At 42.3% G+C, this 19,250-nt stretch overlaps 1 protein-coding gene across 2 annotated transcripts in view; it reads left to right on the top strand.

The window, feature by feature from the left end:
• The window catches only part of FAM117B (family with sequence similarity 117 member B), an 83,791-nt gene extending 66,811 nt beyond the window's left edge, over window positions 1-16,980 (top strand). For both annotated transcript variants that reach the window (XM_040357229.1, XM_040357230.1), the window contains 3 exons: window positions 8,843-9,047; window positions 13,183-13,303; window positions 15,406-16,980. In XM_040357229.1, coding sequence (XP_040213163.1) covers window positions 8,843-9,047; window positions 13,183-13,303; window positions 15,406-15,724 — 645 coding nt within the window. In that variant the 3' untranslated portion in view covers window positions 15,725-16,980. The remainder of the gene's footprint in view (window positions 1-8,842; window positions 9,048-13,182; window positions 13,304-15,405) is intronic.
• Window positions 16,981-19,250: the final 2,270 nt, after the last annotated feature.

Genomic DNA, 19,250 nt, shown 5'->3' with positions numbered 1-19,250 from the left:
TCCCCTAGACAAAACGAGCATCCATCTAAGGGGAAAAAGTAATATATACGGGTGAACCCCCGCTTTAAGAGTTCCCTTCACTGGAACTAAGGAGCCAAGCCCATCCCCTGAATAACAACCCCACACCGTAATCCCTCCCCCCCCCCACCAAATGATTTAAACCAGTGCACAAAGCAAGGTTAATAAAGACATGGATGAGCGAGTTTGGGGTGGAGGAACTTGACTGGCCTGCACAGAATCCTGACCTCAGCCCGATAGAACATCTTTGGGATGAATTGGAGCAGAGACTGGGAGTCGGGCCTTTTCGTCCAACATGTGTCTGACCTCACATAAGCGCTTCTGGAATAATGGTCAAATTTTCCCATAGACACACTCGTAAACCTCAGAAAGCCTTCCCAGAAGAGTTGCAGCTGTTATAGCTGCAAAGAGTTAATGTGCGTGCAAAGGCAGATGTCCCAATACTTTTGGCAATAGTTTGTGTATAAGAGGGGGGGAGAGAGAGAGAAATAGAGATTTTTTATGTTTGCCTACTCACAAAGAAGTGAAGGGTCTATAATTTTAGGAAAAAAAAAAACCCATAAAACAAATGCTATGAATTAAGTTAGTTCAGTGAGTAACATAAATATTTGATCCCCAAGCAAAACATGACTTGGTACTTAGTGGGGAAATCCTTATTGACAAGCACAGAGGTAAGACGTTTCTCCTAGTTGCTGACCAGGTTTACACACATCTCAGGAGGCATTTTGGTCCACTCTTCTTTACAGATCCTCTCTAAATCTTTAACCACTTCAGCCCAGAACGATTTGCCCCCCTAATGACCAGGCCATTTTTTGCGATATGGCACTGCGTCGCTTTAACTGACAATTGCGCGGTCGTACGACACTGTACCAAAACAAAATTGCCGTCCTTTTTTTCCCCCCACACAAATAGAGCAATCTTTTGGTGCTATTTGATCACGTTTGCGGTTTAAATTTTTTGCGCTATAAAAAAAGAGTGACAATTTACATTTTTTTTTTTTTGCTATAATACATATCCAAAAATATATATAAAACAAAAAAATGCATTCATCAGTTTAGTCTGATCTGACCCCAAATTACACTTTTTGGGGACCAGTGACATTATTACATTGATCAGTGCTATAAAAATGCACTGATCAATGTAAAAATGACACTGGCAGGGAAGGGGTTAGCACTAGAGGGCGAGCAAGAGGTTAACTGTGTTCCCTCAGTGTCTTCTAACCGTAGGGGGGGTGGGCTATCGGGGACATGACAGAGATCACTGTTCCCGATCACTGGGTATGGCGATTTGCGCAGGAGAGCCGACCTGCCGCAGTATATCTGCGTGACCTGGTCAGCTAGTGGGTTTAAAGTGGTTGTTACCCCAAAGAAAAAAAATTCCATGCTCCTGTCCCTTTAAGGCACAAGCTATAGCATAGTACTTTTGCCCAGTCAATTTCCCCTTTGTATCTTCTACAGAACCTGGTTGATCCTGGCTTGTCCTGACTTCCCCTCTGTGAGCTGACCACGTCTTATCATGGCTGCTGAGCCATGAAATCATGGTCAGGATAAACATGCCTCCCTCAACTAGCTTCTCTTCTGTGCGTTTGTGTCTCTGAAGCCCCCCCCCCCCCCCCCTCTCTCCCTTTCGGCTCTGTAGTGTTCAGTGAGAACACAATCTCACGGCCCCTTCACTATCTTCTCCTCTCCTCCAGCCTCACTGACTATACTGATTACCTAAAACAGAAGATTGGGATACAGAGCATAGAGAGGACGTGATCACAAAGAAAAAAAGTTTTTTAGGATTCAAAAAAACACTGCACTGGTTAATGAACACACACACACACATGGAGGCTAGATAAGTTTTAGCCATTTAACTTTACAATCACTTAACCATTTTAAGGTTTCTTGGCTGTCTCTTGGCGACTCAGTTTCAGCTCCCCCCTTTACTATAGAATTGAGGTCTGGAGACTGACTAGGCCATTCCATGACCTTAATGTGCTTCTTCTTGAGCCATTCCCTTGTTGCCTTGGCAGCAGTGGCGGCCTGTCCATTAGGGGTGCACGGGTGCCGCCTCCCAATCCATTCGTCGGCCCCCTGATCTACATACAGGGGCGCCATACTATGGATTCCAATCAGGGGTGTACTTTATTTTATTTTTTGAAGCACGTGATTAGAGCCAGAGGCTCTTATGGGCTTTAAAAAAGGGTGGGCTCGGGATGCAGGACACTACGATTGGCCAAAATGTCAGGCAATCCTTCTGGACGCCTAGCACTTAGGAGGAGACGCACAGCAACAGCCGATATGCTGGAGATGAGGACACTAGAGCCATTGCCTGCAGCCCACCACCTAAATCGGGTTTGCCGTGCTGAGGCAGAGGACACCGGAGATGCTGCCCACCACCTAAATGGGGTAAGTGCTTGACCAGCAGACACCTGGGGGGGGGCTGCCACCATGCACCCAATGGGGATAGTTGTTTGCCGCCCCCCCAAAAAAACAACAACCCGCCACTGCTTGGCATTATGTTTTTGGTCATTGTCATGCTGGAAGACCAATCCATGACCGATCTTCATTGTTCTGGCTGAGGGAAGAAAGTTCTTTATTCAAGATTTTCCGATTAATGGTCCTATCTATTAGCCCCTCAATGCGGCAAAGTCAGCATGTACCTTTAGCAGAGAAACGGCCCCAAAGCATCATGTTTCCACCTTCGTGTTTGACTGTAGGGATGATGTTCTTTGGGTTCATAGTCAGCATTTCCCTTCCTCCAAACACGGCGAGTTAATGCCAAAGAGCTCAATTTTGGTCTCATCTGACCACAGAACATCTCTGAATCATTGGCATGACTGTTCATGTGCCTTCTTGAAAAGGGGGACGATTTGGAGGAAGAAAAATGCTGACTATGACCCTAGACACATTCCTACAGTCAAGCACAGAGGTGAAAAAAAAATGCTTTGGGGCCATTGCCTGCTAAAGGTGCAGACTGACTTTTTGTCACATTGAGGGGCCATGTATTGAAAAATCTTGGATGAGAACCTTCTTCCCTCGGCCAGAACACTGAAGATGGGTCATGAATGGGTCTTTCAGCGTGACATTGACCCAAAACATACCACCAAGGCAACAAAGGAGTGGCTCAAGAAGGCGCACATTAAGTCATGGAGTGGCCTAGCCAGTCCCCGGACCTTAATCCTATAGAAAATGTATGAAGGGAGCTGAAACTTCAAGTCGCCAAGAAACCTTAAGGCTTTAGATAAGATCTATAAAGAGTGGACCAAAATCCCTCCTGGGATGTGTGCAAACCTGCTCACCAACTACAAGAAACGTCTTACCTCTGTGCTTGGCATTAAGGGTTTCTCCACCAAGTACTAAGTCCATGTTTTGCTTGGGGATCAAATGCTTATTTTACTGTTTTTTTTCTGGATTTTTTTTGGTTGATAGGTGTATTTTAAAATGATATAGACAACATATCATAAAAATTGTAGACCCTCCATTACTTTGTAAGTAGGCAAACTTACAAGATCTGCAGGGGATCAAATAATTGTGTGTATTTTTTTAATATAATATAATATTTTTTACAGTGGATATAAAGTCTACACACCCCTGTTAAAATGTCAGGTTTCTGTGATGTAAAAAACAATGAGACAAAGATAAATTCAGAATTTTTTTCACCTTTTTGATGTGACCTATAAACTGTACAACTCAATTGAATAACTGAACAAGAACAAAAATGGGGTGGGACTTTAACCTTGCAGGGTCTAATAAATACACATACCCAAAAAGGCTTAAAAAAATAAACCCCTTTAATTTCCACATACAAAAGGTTAGATTTAAAAAAAGTTGAATACAACTGGTTAAAACCACAGTTACTGTAATTCTATCCAGGATGTGCTGGTCCTGGCTGGAGAATAAAGGAAAACTTTCCTACGCGTTTTTTTTCCCCCTTTTTCTTTTCTTTAGATTTACCAAAACCATATTATATGAGGTCATACCTTAAGAGTTTCCATTTGTACGTAATCGGGCAGGCCCTTACGCTACAAAGTTTTGGTAAATCCTAAAGGCAATCGGACAACAAAAGTTGTATAGTGTGTATGGGGGTCTTACATTGGAGCACAAATTTTGTACATATACTGCAAAGCTATACAAATAACGTATATAAACATTAACAAATATTTATTACCAACAAATATCCTGGATAGACTTAAAGCGGAGTTCCACCCAAAAGTGGAACTTCCCCTCAACCTACGGTGCCACATTTGGCACCTTTCAGGGGGGAGGGGGAAAGCATACTTGTCTTTCACAGGTATGCTTTCCCCACTTCCGGGAGCCTCAGCCGCCGGGTATTGATGTCACGGCTGGGGGTCCAGGACAGGTAAGTGTCCGATTTTATTAAAAGTCGTCAGCTGCAGTATGTGCAGCTGCTGGTTTGACCTCCGCTTTAAAGTAACTGATTTTAACCAGTTGTTTCAACTTTTTTGTATATCGAAATTAAAGATTTTGTTTCATTTTTAAGCCTTTTTGGTATGTGTATTAGACCCCGCAAGGTATATGTAAAGTCCCACCCCATTTTTGTTCTCATTTGGTAATTGTCTTATATGGGATGGTACTTTTTTTTTTGTAAGGTCATAATTGCCTCACATTCATCCCTCACTCTTCCAACATATCAATTTAACAACAAACTGAAATCTTTTAGGTGGAGGGAAGTAAAAAACTAAAATAATGTGGTTGCATAAGTGTGCACACCCTTAAACTAGTACTTGGTGGAAGCACCTTTTGATTTTATTACGGCACTCAGTCTTTTTGGGTATGAGTCTATCAGTGTGGCACATCTTGGCACTTGGCATCTTGGCACACTTCTTTGCAAAAACACTCCCATCTGTCTGATTGCGAGTGCATCTCCTGGTCACAGCCCTCAGATCACCCCACAGATTTTTAATCGGATTCAGGTCAGGGCTCTGGCTGGGCCATTCCAATACTCTAATCTTCTGGTGAAGCCATTACTTTGGATGTATGCTTTGGGTTGTTGTCATCCTGAAAGATGAAGTTCCTCTTCATGTTCAGCTTTCTAGCAGAAGCCTGAAGGTTTTATGTCAATATTGACTGGTATTTGGGAACTGTTCATAATTCCCTCTACCTCGACTAAGGCCCCTGTTCCAGCTAAAGTAAAACCACCCCAAAGCATGATGCTGTCTCCACCATGCGTCACTGTGGGTATGGTGTTCGTTTGGTGATGTGCAGTGTTTTGTTTTTGCACCAATTATATCTTTTGGAGTTATGCCCAAAAAGTTCCACCTTGGTTTCATCAGACCATAACACATTTTCCCACATGCTTTTGGGAGACTTCAGGTGTGTTTTTGCAAAATTTAGCCGGGCTTGGATGTTTTTCTTTGTAAGGAAAGGTTTCATTTTGACACACTACCCCATAGCCTAGACCAGTGGTCTTCAAACTGCGGCCCGAGGGCCGGATGCAGCCCTTTGCTTGCCTTTACTTGGCCCTTGGGACAGTATCCCTCCCACTGATATGAGACACTATTCTGACATCTGACACCGACAGCGGAGCACCATTTCTCCCACTGACACCACTAATGGTGCACTATTCCTCCCTATGATACCAAGGATGGGGCATTATTTCTCCCCCTAATACAGTGTTTCTCAATTCCAGTCCTCAGGCCCCCCCAACAGGTCAGGTTTTCAGGATTTCCATTATTTTGCACAGGTGATTTGATCAGTTTCACTGCCTTAGTAATCACCACAGCCTTTTCATCTGAGGGAAATCCTGAAAACCTGACCTGTTGGGGGGGCCTGAGGACTGGAATTGAGAAACACTGCCCTAATACCATATGTTTAGTTCCACTGATGCCAGGAAAATTTCCACCCCCCCCGCTGGCCAAAGTCCGGCCCTCCAAGAGTCTGAAGGACAATAAACCGGCCCTTTGTTTAGAACCACGGGTCTTCAAGCTACGGCCCTCCAGTTGTTCAGGTACTACAATTCCCTTCATGCCTAGTCATGTCTGTGAATTTAGATAAAGAAAAAAAGGTGCAGCGCCAATAGAAACAAATATGCCCTGTTGGGCAATATCTTATATGGTGTCAGTGAAAAAATTCAGCAACAATAGCCAATGTAAGTGACTAACAAAAAAATATAATAAAATAAATGGGAAGTAGCCAGTGTATCCTCCTAGACCTGGATGGTGAGTATGAATAGACTCTCCCCAGATAATGATTCATGTGAATTTCTAGGTGCAAAAACCTAAAATCCCAAACAGGCTGGGATAGCTTCACAAAATATGCACTTGTGAAATCAAACAAACAAACGTGATAATCATATAGTGCAGATCACATAGTGAAAGAAAAAGTTCTATATGGTAAATGCCATGGAGTACATAGTCCCATTTCATACACCGAGGTATTCTATGTTCTTATAGATGAAAAAAACGAAAAGAACACTTTTCTTCTGATCAGTGGTGTCTCATCCCCAAGAAAATAATAATCTCTAGTAGGAGTGAATTGCCCTTACCAGATGTTGTAGACCCACGTCTCACCGTACGGTGGGGGGTCCTCAGGGCTTGTGTAGGCCGATTGCCTTACCAGGGTAACCTTCCAGACACTCCTGATGTTTCCAACGGGGCCTTCCTCAGACCAGGAACCAGGAACGTAGGATGGTGATGATCTTGGTGGCAAGTAAAATTCTCAGGGGATCCAGCATAAGTATAAAAGGAGAAAGAACACACACACTGTGTATGAAACATTTTCTTCCTCCCTCCGGTCATGTGAGAGAGGTGTCTGTGAATGTCAGAGTTTTACAATGCCTTGTGGGATCTGTAGTTCCGCAACAGCTGAAGATCTGAAGTTTGAGGATCCCTGGCCTAGACATATGAAGAATACGGGAGATTGTTGTCACATGTACCACACAGCCAATACTTTCCAGATATTTCTGCAGCTCCCTTAATGTTGCTGTAGGCCTTTTGGCAGCATGTCTGACAAGTTTTCTTCTCTGCTTTTCATCAATTTTGAAAGGAACGTCCAGTTCTTGGCAATGTCACTGTTGTGCCATATTTTCTCCACTTGATGATGACTGTCTTCACTGTGTTCCATGGTATACCTAATGCCTTGGAAATTCTTTTGTACCCTTCTGACTGATAACTTATAACAATGAGACTCCTGATGCTTTGGAAGCTCTCTGCGGACCATGGCTTTTGCTGTAGGATGCGACTAAGAAAATATCAGGAAAGACCTACCTAAACAGCTGAACTTTTATTTGGGGTTAATCGGAGGCACTTTAAATGATGGCAGGTGTGTACGATCTCCCATTTAACATGGGTTTGAATGTGCTTGCTTGAATCTGAACACAGCTACATCCCCAGTTATAAGAGGGTATGCACACGTATGTAACCACATTATTTTAGTTTTAACTGAGTTGTACAGTTTATAGGTCACATTAAAGGTGGAAAAAGTTCTGAATTTATCTGTGTCATTTTTTTACATAACCAAACCTGACATTTTAACAGGGGTGTGTAGACTTTTTGGGCCAGATTCACAGAAGAGATACAACGGCGTATCTCCTGATATGCCGTCGTATCTCTGTGATCCGCCCGTCCTAACTATGCGACTGATTCATAGAATCCATTACGCATAGCTAGCCCTAAGATCCGACAGGTGTAATTGACTTACACCGTCGGATCTTAGGATGCAGTACCTAAGATCCGCCGCTGGGTGGAGTTTGCGTCGTATTCCAGCGTCGGGTATGCAAATTAGCTTTTACGGCGATCCACGAAGATCCGCGCGTTGGTCGCAATCCCGTACGTCGTCGCTAGTCGTTTTTACCCGTCGCAAAGTTACACCTGCTTTAACATGGCTTATCTTTAGATCAGCCATGTTAAAGTATGGCCGTCGTTCCTGCGTCGAATTTTTTTTTTTTGTGTAAGACGTCCGGGAATACGTAACGCACGTCGCATTTAAAAAAAAAACGTCGGGGCGCCGTAATTTCGCGCAATGCACGTCGGGAAATTTCCTAACGGAGCATGCGCAGACCGTTCGGCGCGGGAACGCGCCTAATTTAAATGGTGCCCGCCCCATTTGAATTAGGCGGGCTTGCACCGAGCGCATTTACGTTACACCGCCGCAAGTTTACAGGTAAGAGCTTTGTGAATCAGGCACTTGCGCTGTAAACCTGCGGCGGTGTAACGTAAATGGGATACGTTACGCTGCCGTGGAGCAACGTAAATGTATCTGAATCTGGCCCTTTATAGCCACTGTATATGTGTAATTTTATATATTTTTTTTTAGGTTTTATAAAGTGATGAATGTGACATTCACTGCTTTATAAATATACCCAAAGAGCTTTTAGGCCTATTTAATATACTTGTCAATCAAGCTGGGGGTGGCTCAGGTGTGCTTTAAAGGGAACCTATACCAAGAAATACATTGGCTGACATTGCTGACCTCCTTTTTAAAAAATACTAGTTGCTTGGACATTGATGGCAATAGTACTTGAGTCACTGACTAATATGCAACAGGTAAAGACGAAGCTCTTGCTCTGCGTGCTTATTCAAGTTCCATCCATGACTCAAAGTTTTGACACTAAAGCAGCCAGACATCCTAATAATTGTATTTATTTTTTGTAAAATGATGGCAGCCTATGTATTTTCCTCAGCACAGGTTTTCTAAAAAATCTTAATGGTGTCGGTTTCCCAAGTTCTGATGAAATACTGTACATCAGGTTTGACCCTTGGTTTTCTGGTGAATAGGTCTTCTAGTGTTCAGTGTAACTTTTAGATTATGAAGGTGGTGAAGAAGAAGAAATATCTGCATAATTGGTTTTTGTTCTGTATGTTTGTTTGTTTCTTTTATAGCCACAAGATATCCCAGATGGACATCGTGCTCCGCCACCTCTTGCCCTTCGGAGTGTAGATACACAAACACCTGGAAATGACCGCAGTAACAACAGCAGCCGTGCACAATCCATATCTCCGGCTTCGTTCATTACTATATTGCATGATTGTAATGAGGAAAGCCCACGTTCGACTGACGACACGCTGGCAGATCCCAGAGACAAAGGTATAGTGTATTTCTACTTCTCCTTTTATGTTCTTCATACACGTTCCATTCTGATGATACAGTCTTGGTACAATTGGCTTTAGATTTACCAAAACTATATACAGTGCCTAGAAAGTATTCATACCCCTTGAAATGTTTTACATTTTGTCATGTTCCAACCAAAAACGTAAACGTTTTTTATTGAGAAATTATGTGATTAACCAACACAAAGTGGCACATAATTGTGGAGAGAAAAGAAAAATGATAATGGTTTTAATTTTTTTTTTTTTTTTTTTTTTTACAAATATCTGAAAAGTGTGGTGTGCATTTGTATTCAGCCCTTCCTGAATCAACACTTTTTAGAACCACCTTTCTCTACAATTACAGCTGAAAGTATTTTTGGGGATGTCTTTACTAGCTTTGCACATCTATATTCAAATTTTTGCCCAATCTTCTTTGCAAAATAGCTCTGTCAGATTGGATGTAGAGTGTCTGTGAACAGCAATTTTCAAGTCTTGCCACAAATTATCAGTTGGATTTAGGTCTGGACTTTGATTGGGCCATTCTAACACATGAATATGCTTTGATCTAAGCAATTTTATTGTAGCTCTGGCTGTATGTTTGGGCTTGTTGTCCTGCTGGAAGGCGAACCTCTGCTCGAGTCTTGCACACTCTTAACAGGTTTCCTTATAAGATTGACCTGCATTTAGCTCCATCCTTCTTCCCATCAGCTCTGACCAGCTTCCCTGTTGATGAAACATATCCCCACAACATGATGCTGACACCACCATGTTTCACAGTGGGGATGGGGTGTTCAGGGTGACGTGCAGTGTTTGTTTTGCTTTTAGGACAAAAAGTAAAATTTTTGGTCTCATCTGACCAGAGCAACTTCTACTTCTAAACGGGACTACTTATGACTTTCTTTCAAAAATGGCTTTCTTCTTGCCACTCTTCCATAAAGGCCAGATTTGTGGAGTGCACGACTAATAGTTGTCCTGTGGACAGATTCTCCCACCTGAGCTGTGGATCTTTTAATCTCGTCCAGAGTTACCATGGGCCTCTTCTCTGATTACTGCTCTCCTTGCCCAGCCTGTTAGTTTAGGTGCACAGCCATGTCTTGGTAGGTCTGCAGTTGTGAGATACTCTTTCCATTTTCGAATGATTGGACAGTGCTCAGTGAGATTTTCAAAGCTTGGGATATTTTTAGTTTTTATAACCTAATCCTGCTTTAAACTTCTCCAACTTTATCCCTGACCTGTCTAGTGTGTTCCTTTTGGCCTTCATGATGCTGTTTGTTTGCTAAGGTTCTCTAACAAATCTCTGAGGGCTTCAGAGAACAGCTGTATTTTTACTGAGATTAAATTACACACATGTGGACTCTATTTTCTAATTGGGTGACTCCTGAAGGCAATTGGTTCCACTAGATTTAAGTTGGGGGTATCAGAGTAATGGGGGCTGAATACATATGCACGCTACACTTTTCAGATATTTGTCAAAAAATTTCCTTCCACTTCACAATTATGTGCCACTTTGTGTTGGTCTATCACTTAAAATCCCCAAAAAATGCATTTCCGTTTTTGGTTTCTAACATGACAAAATGTGGAAAATTTCAAGGGGTATAAATACTTTTAAGGCCCTGTCATAGGAGGACCAAACTAAACCATCGAATCAATTTGTGTAGCAGAACATTGCACTTCATCTGTACTATGCTAGATCAAGAAGACTGTACATTCAAATTGTAAGCTTATATTCAGAGAATCATCAGCATTAAAAAACACTCCCATATTGATTATACACCTGGTCGGATGGGTGGATACCCTTACACAGTTACAGGATCTCTGCGATTTTTGGTGCGTTTTCTGGCCAAGGTGAAGCTGCAAGGCTCCTCAGTGTTCATTACTTTTCACACAAAGGCCTCTTAGGAACTCCATCACCCTTGGTGAATGTGTGATGCATTATTGCAGACTCACTTGAGGTTTACAGAGTCCCTCATGCAAATGAGCGAATACAGAGATGTAAGGCCCTCCTAACTGAACTTCTGATGTGTACTTTTGTTGGACATGATTTTCTGATTGGATGCTTTACTGCTGACCTTCCTTTTGGAGACCTCTGTATCATTGCTGGATTTCCCTTGCTATTGGAGATACCCTTATGGGAATGCTGTATATGACCTAATCTAATAGAGGGTCATATCTGTGAGGTGAGCGGCCATTGCTACCATTGGTGGAGGTGTTTCTGCTTTATCCCACGCTACAGCACCTGCATGTTTTTCTACTCATCACCAGTCACTTTAGAAAAGATTCTTTATGGACTTTCTATTATTGGACTTTTAGCGCTGCACTACCTATTTTTTAATCATCAGAATGTTCCTGGTAATTTTTTGTGTGTGGTTTTTTTTTTATTTATTTTTTTATTTTTTTAAATTTTTCATGTGTTTTTGCACAAATGTCAAGATCCAGACTTGCAATGGCTGAGTAAAGGGAGGGGGAGAGCAGTTTTAGAGGGGAAGGAGTCCCTCAAGATCAAAATTGCACATGTTGCGTGTTTATACTCTGCAACTCAAAAAATGCAACCTGTAGAATTTTTTAAACGTCGCCTATCGAGATTTTTAAGGGTAAACGTTTGACGCCATGCCACGAGCGGGCGCAATTTTTAAGCGCGACATGTTGGGTATCATTTTACTTGGCGTAACATTATCTTTCACAATATATAAAAAAATTGGGCAAAATGTATTGTTGTCTTATTTTTTAATTCAAAAAAGTGATTTTTATCCAAAAAAAGTGCGCTTGTAAGACCGCTGCGCAAATACGGTGTGACAAAAAGTATTGCAATGACTGCCATTTTATTCCCTAGGATGTCTGCTAAAAAAAAATATATAATGTTTGGGGGTTCTGATTAATTTTCTAGCAAAAAAATTGTGATTTTCACATGAAGGAGAGAAGTGCCAGAATTAACCCGGTGGGCAAGTGGTTAATCATCTAGGCCTTGTACTCATGAGCAGACATGTCCGATGAAACCGGTCCGCGGACCGTTTTCATCGGACATGTCTGCCCGGGGACTTCTGTTCGATGGCAGTACACACCATCGAACAGAAGTCAGCGCGTAAACAATACGCGGGGCGTGTCCGCGGTGCCGCCGCGACAATGACGCGGCGACGTGGGCGGGCCTGCCTTTTAAATGCTTCCACGCATGCGTCAAAGTCATTCGACGCATGCGAGGGATGGCGGGCGGCCAGACATGTACGGTAGGTCTGTACAGACGACGGTACATGTCCGGGCGGACAGGTTTCCAGCGGACTGTTTTAAAGCAAGTCCAGGAAACCGTTGTCCGCTGGAAACCTGTCCGATCCGCCCGAAAATGGTCCGCTCGGGCCTACACACGGCCAAACATGTCTGCTGAAACTGGTCCGCGGACCAGTTTCAGCAGACATGTTTGGTCGTGAGTACGGGGCCTAGATTATGCAGAAGAGCTGATACAGGCAACCAAAAGATTTGTCTTTAAGCTTAACCTAGCCGTAGATGAGATAAGCTTGATGTAAGTGATCTTTTAAGTTCATTTTTCTAAGTGCTTCTAATGTAAAGTTTGTAATTTTATTTATGTTAATAGAGGTGGTCATATTTGCAGTGCCGCACAATAATTGTACTTTATTGCACCTACTCACAAAAGTTTGGGTAGGCTGTCAATGGGCAGCTCTCTGCTCCTCACTCACTGGAGAACTGAGCTGTGGAGGGGGGGGGGGGCGGGGGGCGGCTGTCTCTGGCTCTCAGCGGCTCACTAGGCACCTGGCGGATCCAGGATCCCAATGTTGGGATCATGCAGTGCCTAGACTGATATCTGTGATGTTAGCAAAGAGCGGACTTCAGCCCGCTCTGCTGAAAACGGATCACAGGAGTGCAAAGCTAATTGCAAAATCAAGCTTTGGCTGGACTTCCTTCTTTTAATTCAATAGAAGATGTAGGAATAAAGGTGCAAGTAGGCAATGCATATTAAATAGAGTGAAATGTTAAATGCAATTATTTAAAAGATTGGTTGTTCCCTGTATTTTTGTCACTGATGTTGGGGGTTTTTGAATTCATGCCTTGTAAGACCTTTGCTCTCTTCTTTCCATTCATTGTAAGCTTATAAACATGCAGTGATTTTTATTTTATTTTTTCAGAAAATGGAAATCATTCTCCTCTTCCCAAGTACGCTACTTCTCCCAAACCAAATAACAGCTACATGTTCAAGAGAGAGCCACCTGAGGGCTGCGAGAAGGTGAAAGCGTTTGAAGAAGGCTTGTAAGTGTACATCTAAGTGTACCTGTCATGAGACCATTTGGGCTACCATTCCCGGCCTCTTTAAAATGGTTATCATGCCATGTCTGGCCTTCATACTTATGAGTCACAGATATGGAGCAAACCTGTTATTAAAACCAGAATTGGTTCTCTCTATACTTGTTGCAAAGCAATGACTCAAAGTCCTAAAGCCTAAACATAAGTATGACAACCAATCATCTAGGATTTTGAGGAGGGGAAATTGGCAATAGAAGCCTACTTCAGAGAGCAACTTGATTTGGTCCCACCTAGTAACTTGTTTCACCCGAGGCTTCCTTTTAGAAGACAGACACATTTTTTTTTTTTTTTTTTTAAACTGGTGCAATGAAAACAAGCAAGTATCCACAGTGTGGTTTGATCATTAAACTGATGGCTGTGTAAACAAAGTTATCCCAGTTTTTCTAGTTTCTTAAATCTACGTTCTGTAGCTGCGGATTAGACATGTGCAGTGTTTAAGTGCTTTGTTCACAGTTCGGGTATTTTTGAAAACCCTTGCTTGGATTTACTTCTTCAGATCAAGTCTTGTGGAATAAAGTTTTAAAAATTATTGTTTACTTTTACTTTTGCATGCTGAACAGACAGCAATGTCGAGAGAGTGTCAATGAAATGCCTTGAGTGATGGGAGTGGCTTGGAGTTCAGGGCTTCAGGGGCAGCCTGTGTGTGTGGGCTGTTTCGGCATCACAGGTTGGAATATGTAGTCCTGGGTTGGGAGTTTACATGTAAGGGTGGCTATGCTGGGGCTCCAGGGGACCCTGAAAGATAATGTGGCCACCCTTCAGGCAGAAATGAAGGGGAGAGAAATTACGCAGGCTGAATGTAAAGAAATGACAGGCTGAATTTAGACTTGTCCATCAATGTACGAGATCGGATATGCTGCTGTATATCTTTTACCAGAAAAGTTAATTACTTTAAAACAGTGGTTCCTTACCCCAGTCCTCAAGTACCCCCAATAGACCATGTTTTTAAGCATTTTCCTTTGGTAAATTAATAAAAATACCAAGCCATTAACTATGATTTAAAGCACTGTAATGCTGTTAATTGCCTCCAGCAGTGTTCCTCTTTCTTCTTGTTAGAGGCCACCATTTTTTTGAAGCCCAGAGAAGTCCCTTCTTTATTAGAGACTCTCCTTGGTCTCAAAAACTGTCACTTTTGTCAATTAAGATATGTACGTTTTACAGCCTTGTGTGTGTCTTGGCTTAGATTGAGAAGAAGGCTGACAAGCTTTACAGTGCTAAAGTTCACAGGCTGCATGAGAGAGAATATCAGGGAGATAAGACTCCTTGTAAGTTTAACTTTGTGTCTCCCTAGCAGCAGAGTTTATCCTGCCACCTCTCCTGCTTTGCTTTTCTCCCTCCCTTATCTGTTTCCTTCACACAGTCTGTGTCATTCCTGTGGCTTTCTTCCCCCTTCAGCAACAGTAAATATTATTGCTGTCAGCTAATCAGCCTCCAAGGCTCTGATTTTTAGGCACAGAGCCGAGAATAGAGAACAACTGAGCATGTGTAGAGCAGAGTGAGACAATGGGGTTATTTACAAAAGGCAAATCCACTTTGCACTACAAGTCCACTGAAAGTGCACTTGGAAGTGCAGTCGCTGCAGATCTGAGGGGTAGATCTGAAATGAGGGGAAGCTCTGCTGATTTTTATCATCCCAATCATGTGCAAGCTAAAATGCTGTTTTTTATTTTCCTTGCATTTCCCCCTCAAATCTACAGCGACTGCACTTCCAAGTGCACTTTCAGTTTTGTAGTGCAAAGTGGATTTGCCTTTCGTAAAAAAAAAAAGATTTAGAAGGTGAATTCTGTTATAGGATTTTGGCCTAAATCATGAATTTTTAACACCTGTATACATTTCTGTGTGTGTATGGTAAGGTTATTACAGTATACTTTTGATCCAGCATTAATTATTGTGTTTGTTCTGTAGCTCACAGAATATGAAACTGCATTTATACATAGTGCAAGTTTGCAATCTGTTTTTAACCTAACTAGAGCCATAAGAATACCATTTTATTATGTTCATATCCATTAGTCCTCCTTGCTAATGCCTTTTTTTATATACAATTCTAGGGCAAAGCCACTACAAGAAATCCCACCATTCTATTGTCCAGACAAGAACAAAGTAAACTTTATTCCAAAGAGTGGGTCTGCCTTCTGCCTTGTCAGCATCCTGAAGCCTCTTCTACCCAATCAGGAATTTTCCTTCAAAGGCACAAGCCACAGTTTGACCGTGCCTTCTGGTATACCTTCTTCGTTAGTTCAGAATTTCAGCCTGGCCTCCATATCCTCTACCATGGAACAGGAGCGCAGTTCTCGCGGTACAAATACACTTGTATCACCAATGTCTCTACTGCACCCTACTGGCCAGATTGATGAGGAAGAGGACTAAATATGGGGCATCTTTCTCCTGTCTGGAGGACTGAACTGATTTCATGATGAATGACTCTAGCTGCAGCATTTGTTATATACTGATTTAATTGCTGACCGTATTTCTGAATTTGGACGAACAGCATGCCTTACCATTGATGGTATTGAGATGAAGTAGTCTGCTCAGTGTCTGATACTGGAAAGGGCTTTAATTGTTAGCTTTTTCTTGTCACTTTTTTTTCTTTAAATATGACTACCGCTGCCAGTGTAACTGCCATAATGTCTGGGTAGCTTAATTATGATGAACTGGTAGAAATAATACCAGCGTTCCCATTATATGGCCAATTTGCTGTAGTATTTTTTATTTTATTTTTCCCCAAACTTTATCCGACTGTTACAATAGAAGTATATTTAATAGATGCCGTGTATAGGGTAGTGTTACACTGGCTCTGTCTGTGCACTGAAGGCATATCATACACTGGAGCACTGTGTTCTGCTCCTTATGCCTGCACCTTGCAAAACTTATCAATTTGAATGTGCTGTAGAGTGACAGAATCACAGCTCTCATTCTGTATTATGATGATTTTCTATGTCCAGTATACTGTAGATGCAGAAGGTGCCGTTGTGAAACGGCACTTGAACTTTTACTCACACGACTTGTGGGTTGCTAGAAAAGCATTACGCTGAAAGCTATGCTTCATGAAAGGTAGGGGTATGGAACAGCTGCTATGCTGGAGATTACCAGTGCTATTTATTTAATTAGGTTAATGTACCCATAGTGAAATAATTTAAAGGTGAAAAGACATGTTTTACTTCTGCACCTGTACTTACATATGTGTTAGGAAAGTTGGAGTTTATGTGTATGTGATTATATGCTTGATTTCAGCTATGAGGACCAATCTTTTGGGATGTATTCAGGAAAATCTAGCTCTGTTATACCCCCTGTCAGGAATGGCAGACTGTAAATAAATTATAATAAGAGGCCAAGGATATCAAGTTCTAGTTGATTAACAAGTATAACTGTGTTACATGACATTAAATGTAGCTGCTGCATTTTCCATGTATTCCAGGATCATGGTTATTATATAGTCAATCACCAATTTGTTGCTTTATAAATACTTTTCATTTTAATAGGATGATGTCTCCATTGTGGTATGCAACTCCGCATTGGGGTTTATTATGGATTTTTTTTATTTTTCTCGTTCATTAAGGAACACAGTATTTGGAGACAGTTGGGTTATACTGCCGCTAACCAGAGGATTGGGATACCGGTAAAAAGAAAGGAAAAAAAAAAGACACACACACACACACGTGGTCAGCCTGGTATAAAGCCTTGCTAGTGTCCTAGGAGTATGGATGTCGAATTGGGTGCTTTTTTTTTTTTTTTTCCATGGAAACTTCAGTCCCCTTTAGGTCACCTCTGCAGCTTCTCAAGAACAGATTGTACTCTATTGGCTGCCTCCCTGGCCCACAGTAGCAGGGTAAAGAAAGCTCTAAACCCAAAAGTGACAAAATTCTCACTGCTTCTTGGTTCATTAGTTAAAAAAAAACAGTCCAAGTTTGCTGTTGTTTTAACATTATGAATACCAGGATGTTTATAAACGTCACTTGGTAGACAAAGGTTTAAAGGCACAGGGAAAGACCAAGGGCCAGATTCTATATATATGCGTAACTGGAATCAGTTACGCATATATTTCTATTAGATCCGACCGGCGTAAGTCTCTTACGCCGTCGGATCGTAACTGCATATTTACGCTGGCCGCTAGGGGCGTGTACGCTGATTTACATGTCGAAATATGTAAATCGCCTAGATAACGCGAATTCACGAACGTACGCCCGGCCGACACAGTACAGATACGCCGTTTACGTTAGGCTTTTCCAGGCGTAAAGTTACCCCTGCTATATGGTGGCATAAGTGCGGCGTACCAATGTTAAGTATGGCCGTTGTTCCCGCGACGAAATTTTAAAATTTTACGTTGTTTGCATAACTCGTCCGTGAATGGGGCTGGACGTAATTTACATTCACGTCAAAACCAATACGTCCTTGCGGCGTATTGGGAGCAATGCACACTGGGAGATTTCCACGGACGGAGCATGTGCCGTTCGTGAAAAACGTCAATCACGTCGGGTCACAGAACATTTACATAAAACACGCCCCCCTGTTGCAAATTTAAATTAGGCGGGCTTACGTCGGCCTATTTACGCTACGCCGCCGCAACTTACGGAGCAAGTGCTTTGAGAATACAGCACTTGCCCGTCTAAGTTGCGGAGGCGTAACGTAAATAGGTTACGTTACGCCCGCACAAAGTTACGCCAAACTACGAGAATCTGGCCCCAGAAGTCCAGCACTGCACAATGGCAACCAAAGTCGTCCAATGTGTCCCCATGCCAAATCCAGAAAGCTATATAAAGTGGCAACTGCCAAGAGTCTCCTTTCCTCCCAAGGTTGCTTTGACTTTTCAAACAAAAATAAAAAGAGGACGCACCAGCTTTGTGCATTGCCCCAACATAACTTAATGATAAACAATTTAATAAACTACTCGCAAACATGTGGAAAATGATTACTTGTAAAAGCCACCTGTTTGTGACAAACAGTGCTGGAACTGACAGTCTCCAGATAGCAAGGGGGAAGACCTCAGGACCACTGCTGGCTGACGTGTTTCGAAGGAGAACCTTCTTCCTCAGAGCCTAGCCTAATTTATTTTCTTTTTGTATCTACTAGAATATCCTCTATCCTGAAGGGCAGCAAGGACATAGACACAATTTTTTGCGTCATCACACTAATGCGCAAGAGTGTTTGTTTCCTATCATTAAGAATGCTTTGACTTTTCACCTGAAGCAGTAATATCTACTTTCACCCGTCTGTCTGGCCCCAGTACATCAGAAGGAGATTTCCTTCATTTTGCCTACATGTAGTCCGGGCTGTACTTGTCTACCTAGAGGCTACTGCTTCGAAATGCTGATTTGTCATTCCTGATGGTCCTCAGAAAGGAAAGGCATCTTTCTTTCTTCAACCATTTCACTGCCTCGGGCTTTCACACTGGAGAAACGGCATATGCTGTTTAGGGTCGGTTTGAAGGTGCTATTTGTAGTGCAATAGCACCTGCAAACCGCCCCAGAGTTAAAGGGGCCTTAGACAAATTATTGTTCATGTTTTAAGAATCGGGCTACACCCCTTTCTGTCAAGACACACACTACTAGATCTGTGGATGCTTTTTTGGCATCCGCATCAGCTTTACCAGGTCACCATTCAGTCCTTATCTGCTGCTAGCTCCTGGCATAAGGTCCTTCTAGCAATTATTCTACTTAGGCCTGCCACCGTTTTGTTTGTTGTACTGCCCACCCATCAGTTGGATGTTTTTTGTCGGCCAAGCTGTCTCTTAATCCTTTTGTCCCTCAGTTATCAAGAGCAAATAGGATTGTAAAATTAAAATATCCTTTTTTTTTTTTTTCTCTCGAAAGGTCATTGAGGGATGCAGCACCCCACTCTTCTGTATTTATGGTCTTGCTCTTGGTGCTGCACAGAACTGAAGCATTCTATGAGTGGG

This window comes from Rana temporaria, chromosome 6 (genome assembly GCF_905171775.1).
Source record: "Rana temporaria chromosome 6, aRanTem1.1, whole genome shotgun sequence".
Lineage (NCBI taxonomy): Eukaryota > Metazoa > Chordata > Amphibia > Anura > Ranidae > Rana > Rana temporaria.
Note: the sequence above shows the minus strand (reverse complement) of the source record. Positions and strands in the feature narration are given on the sequence as shown.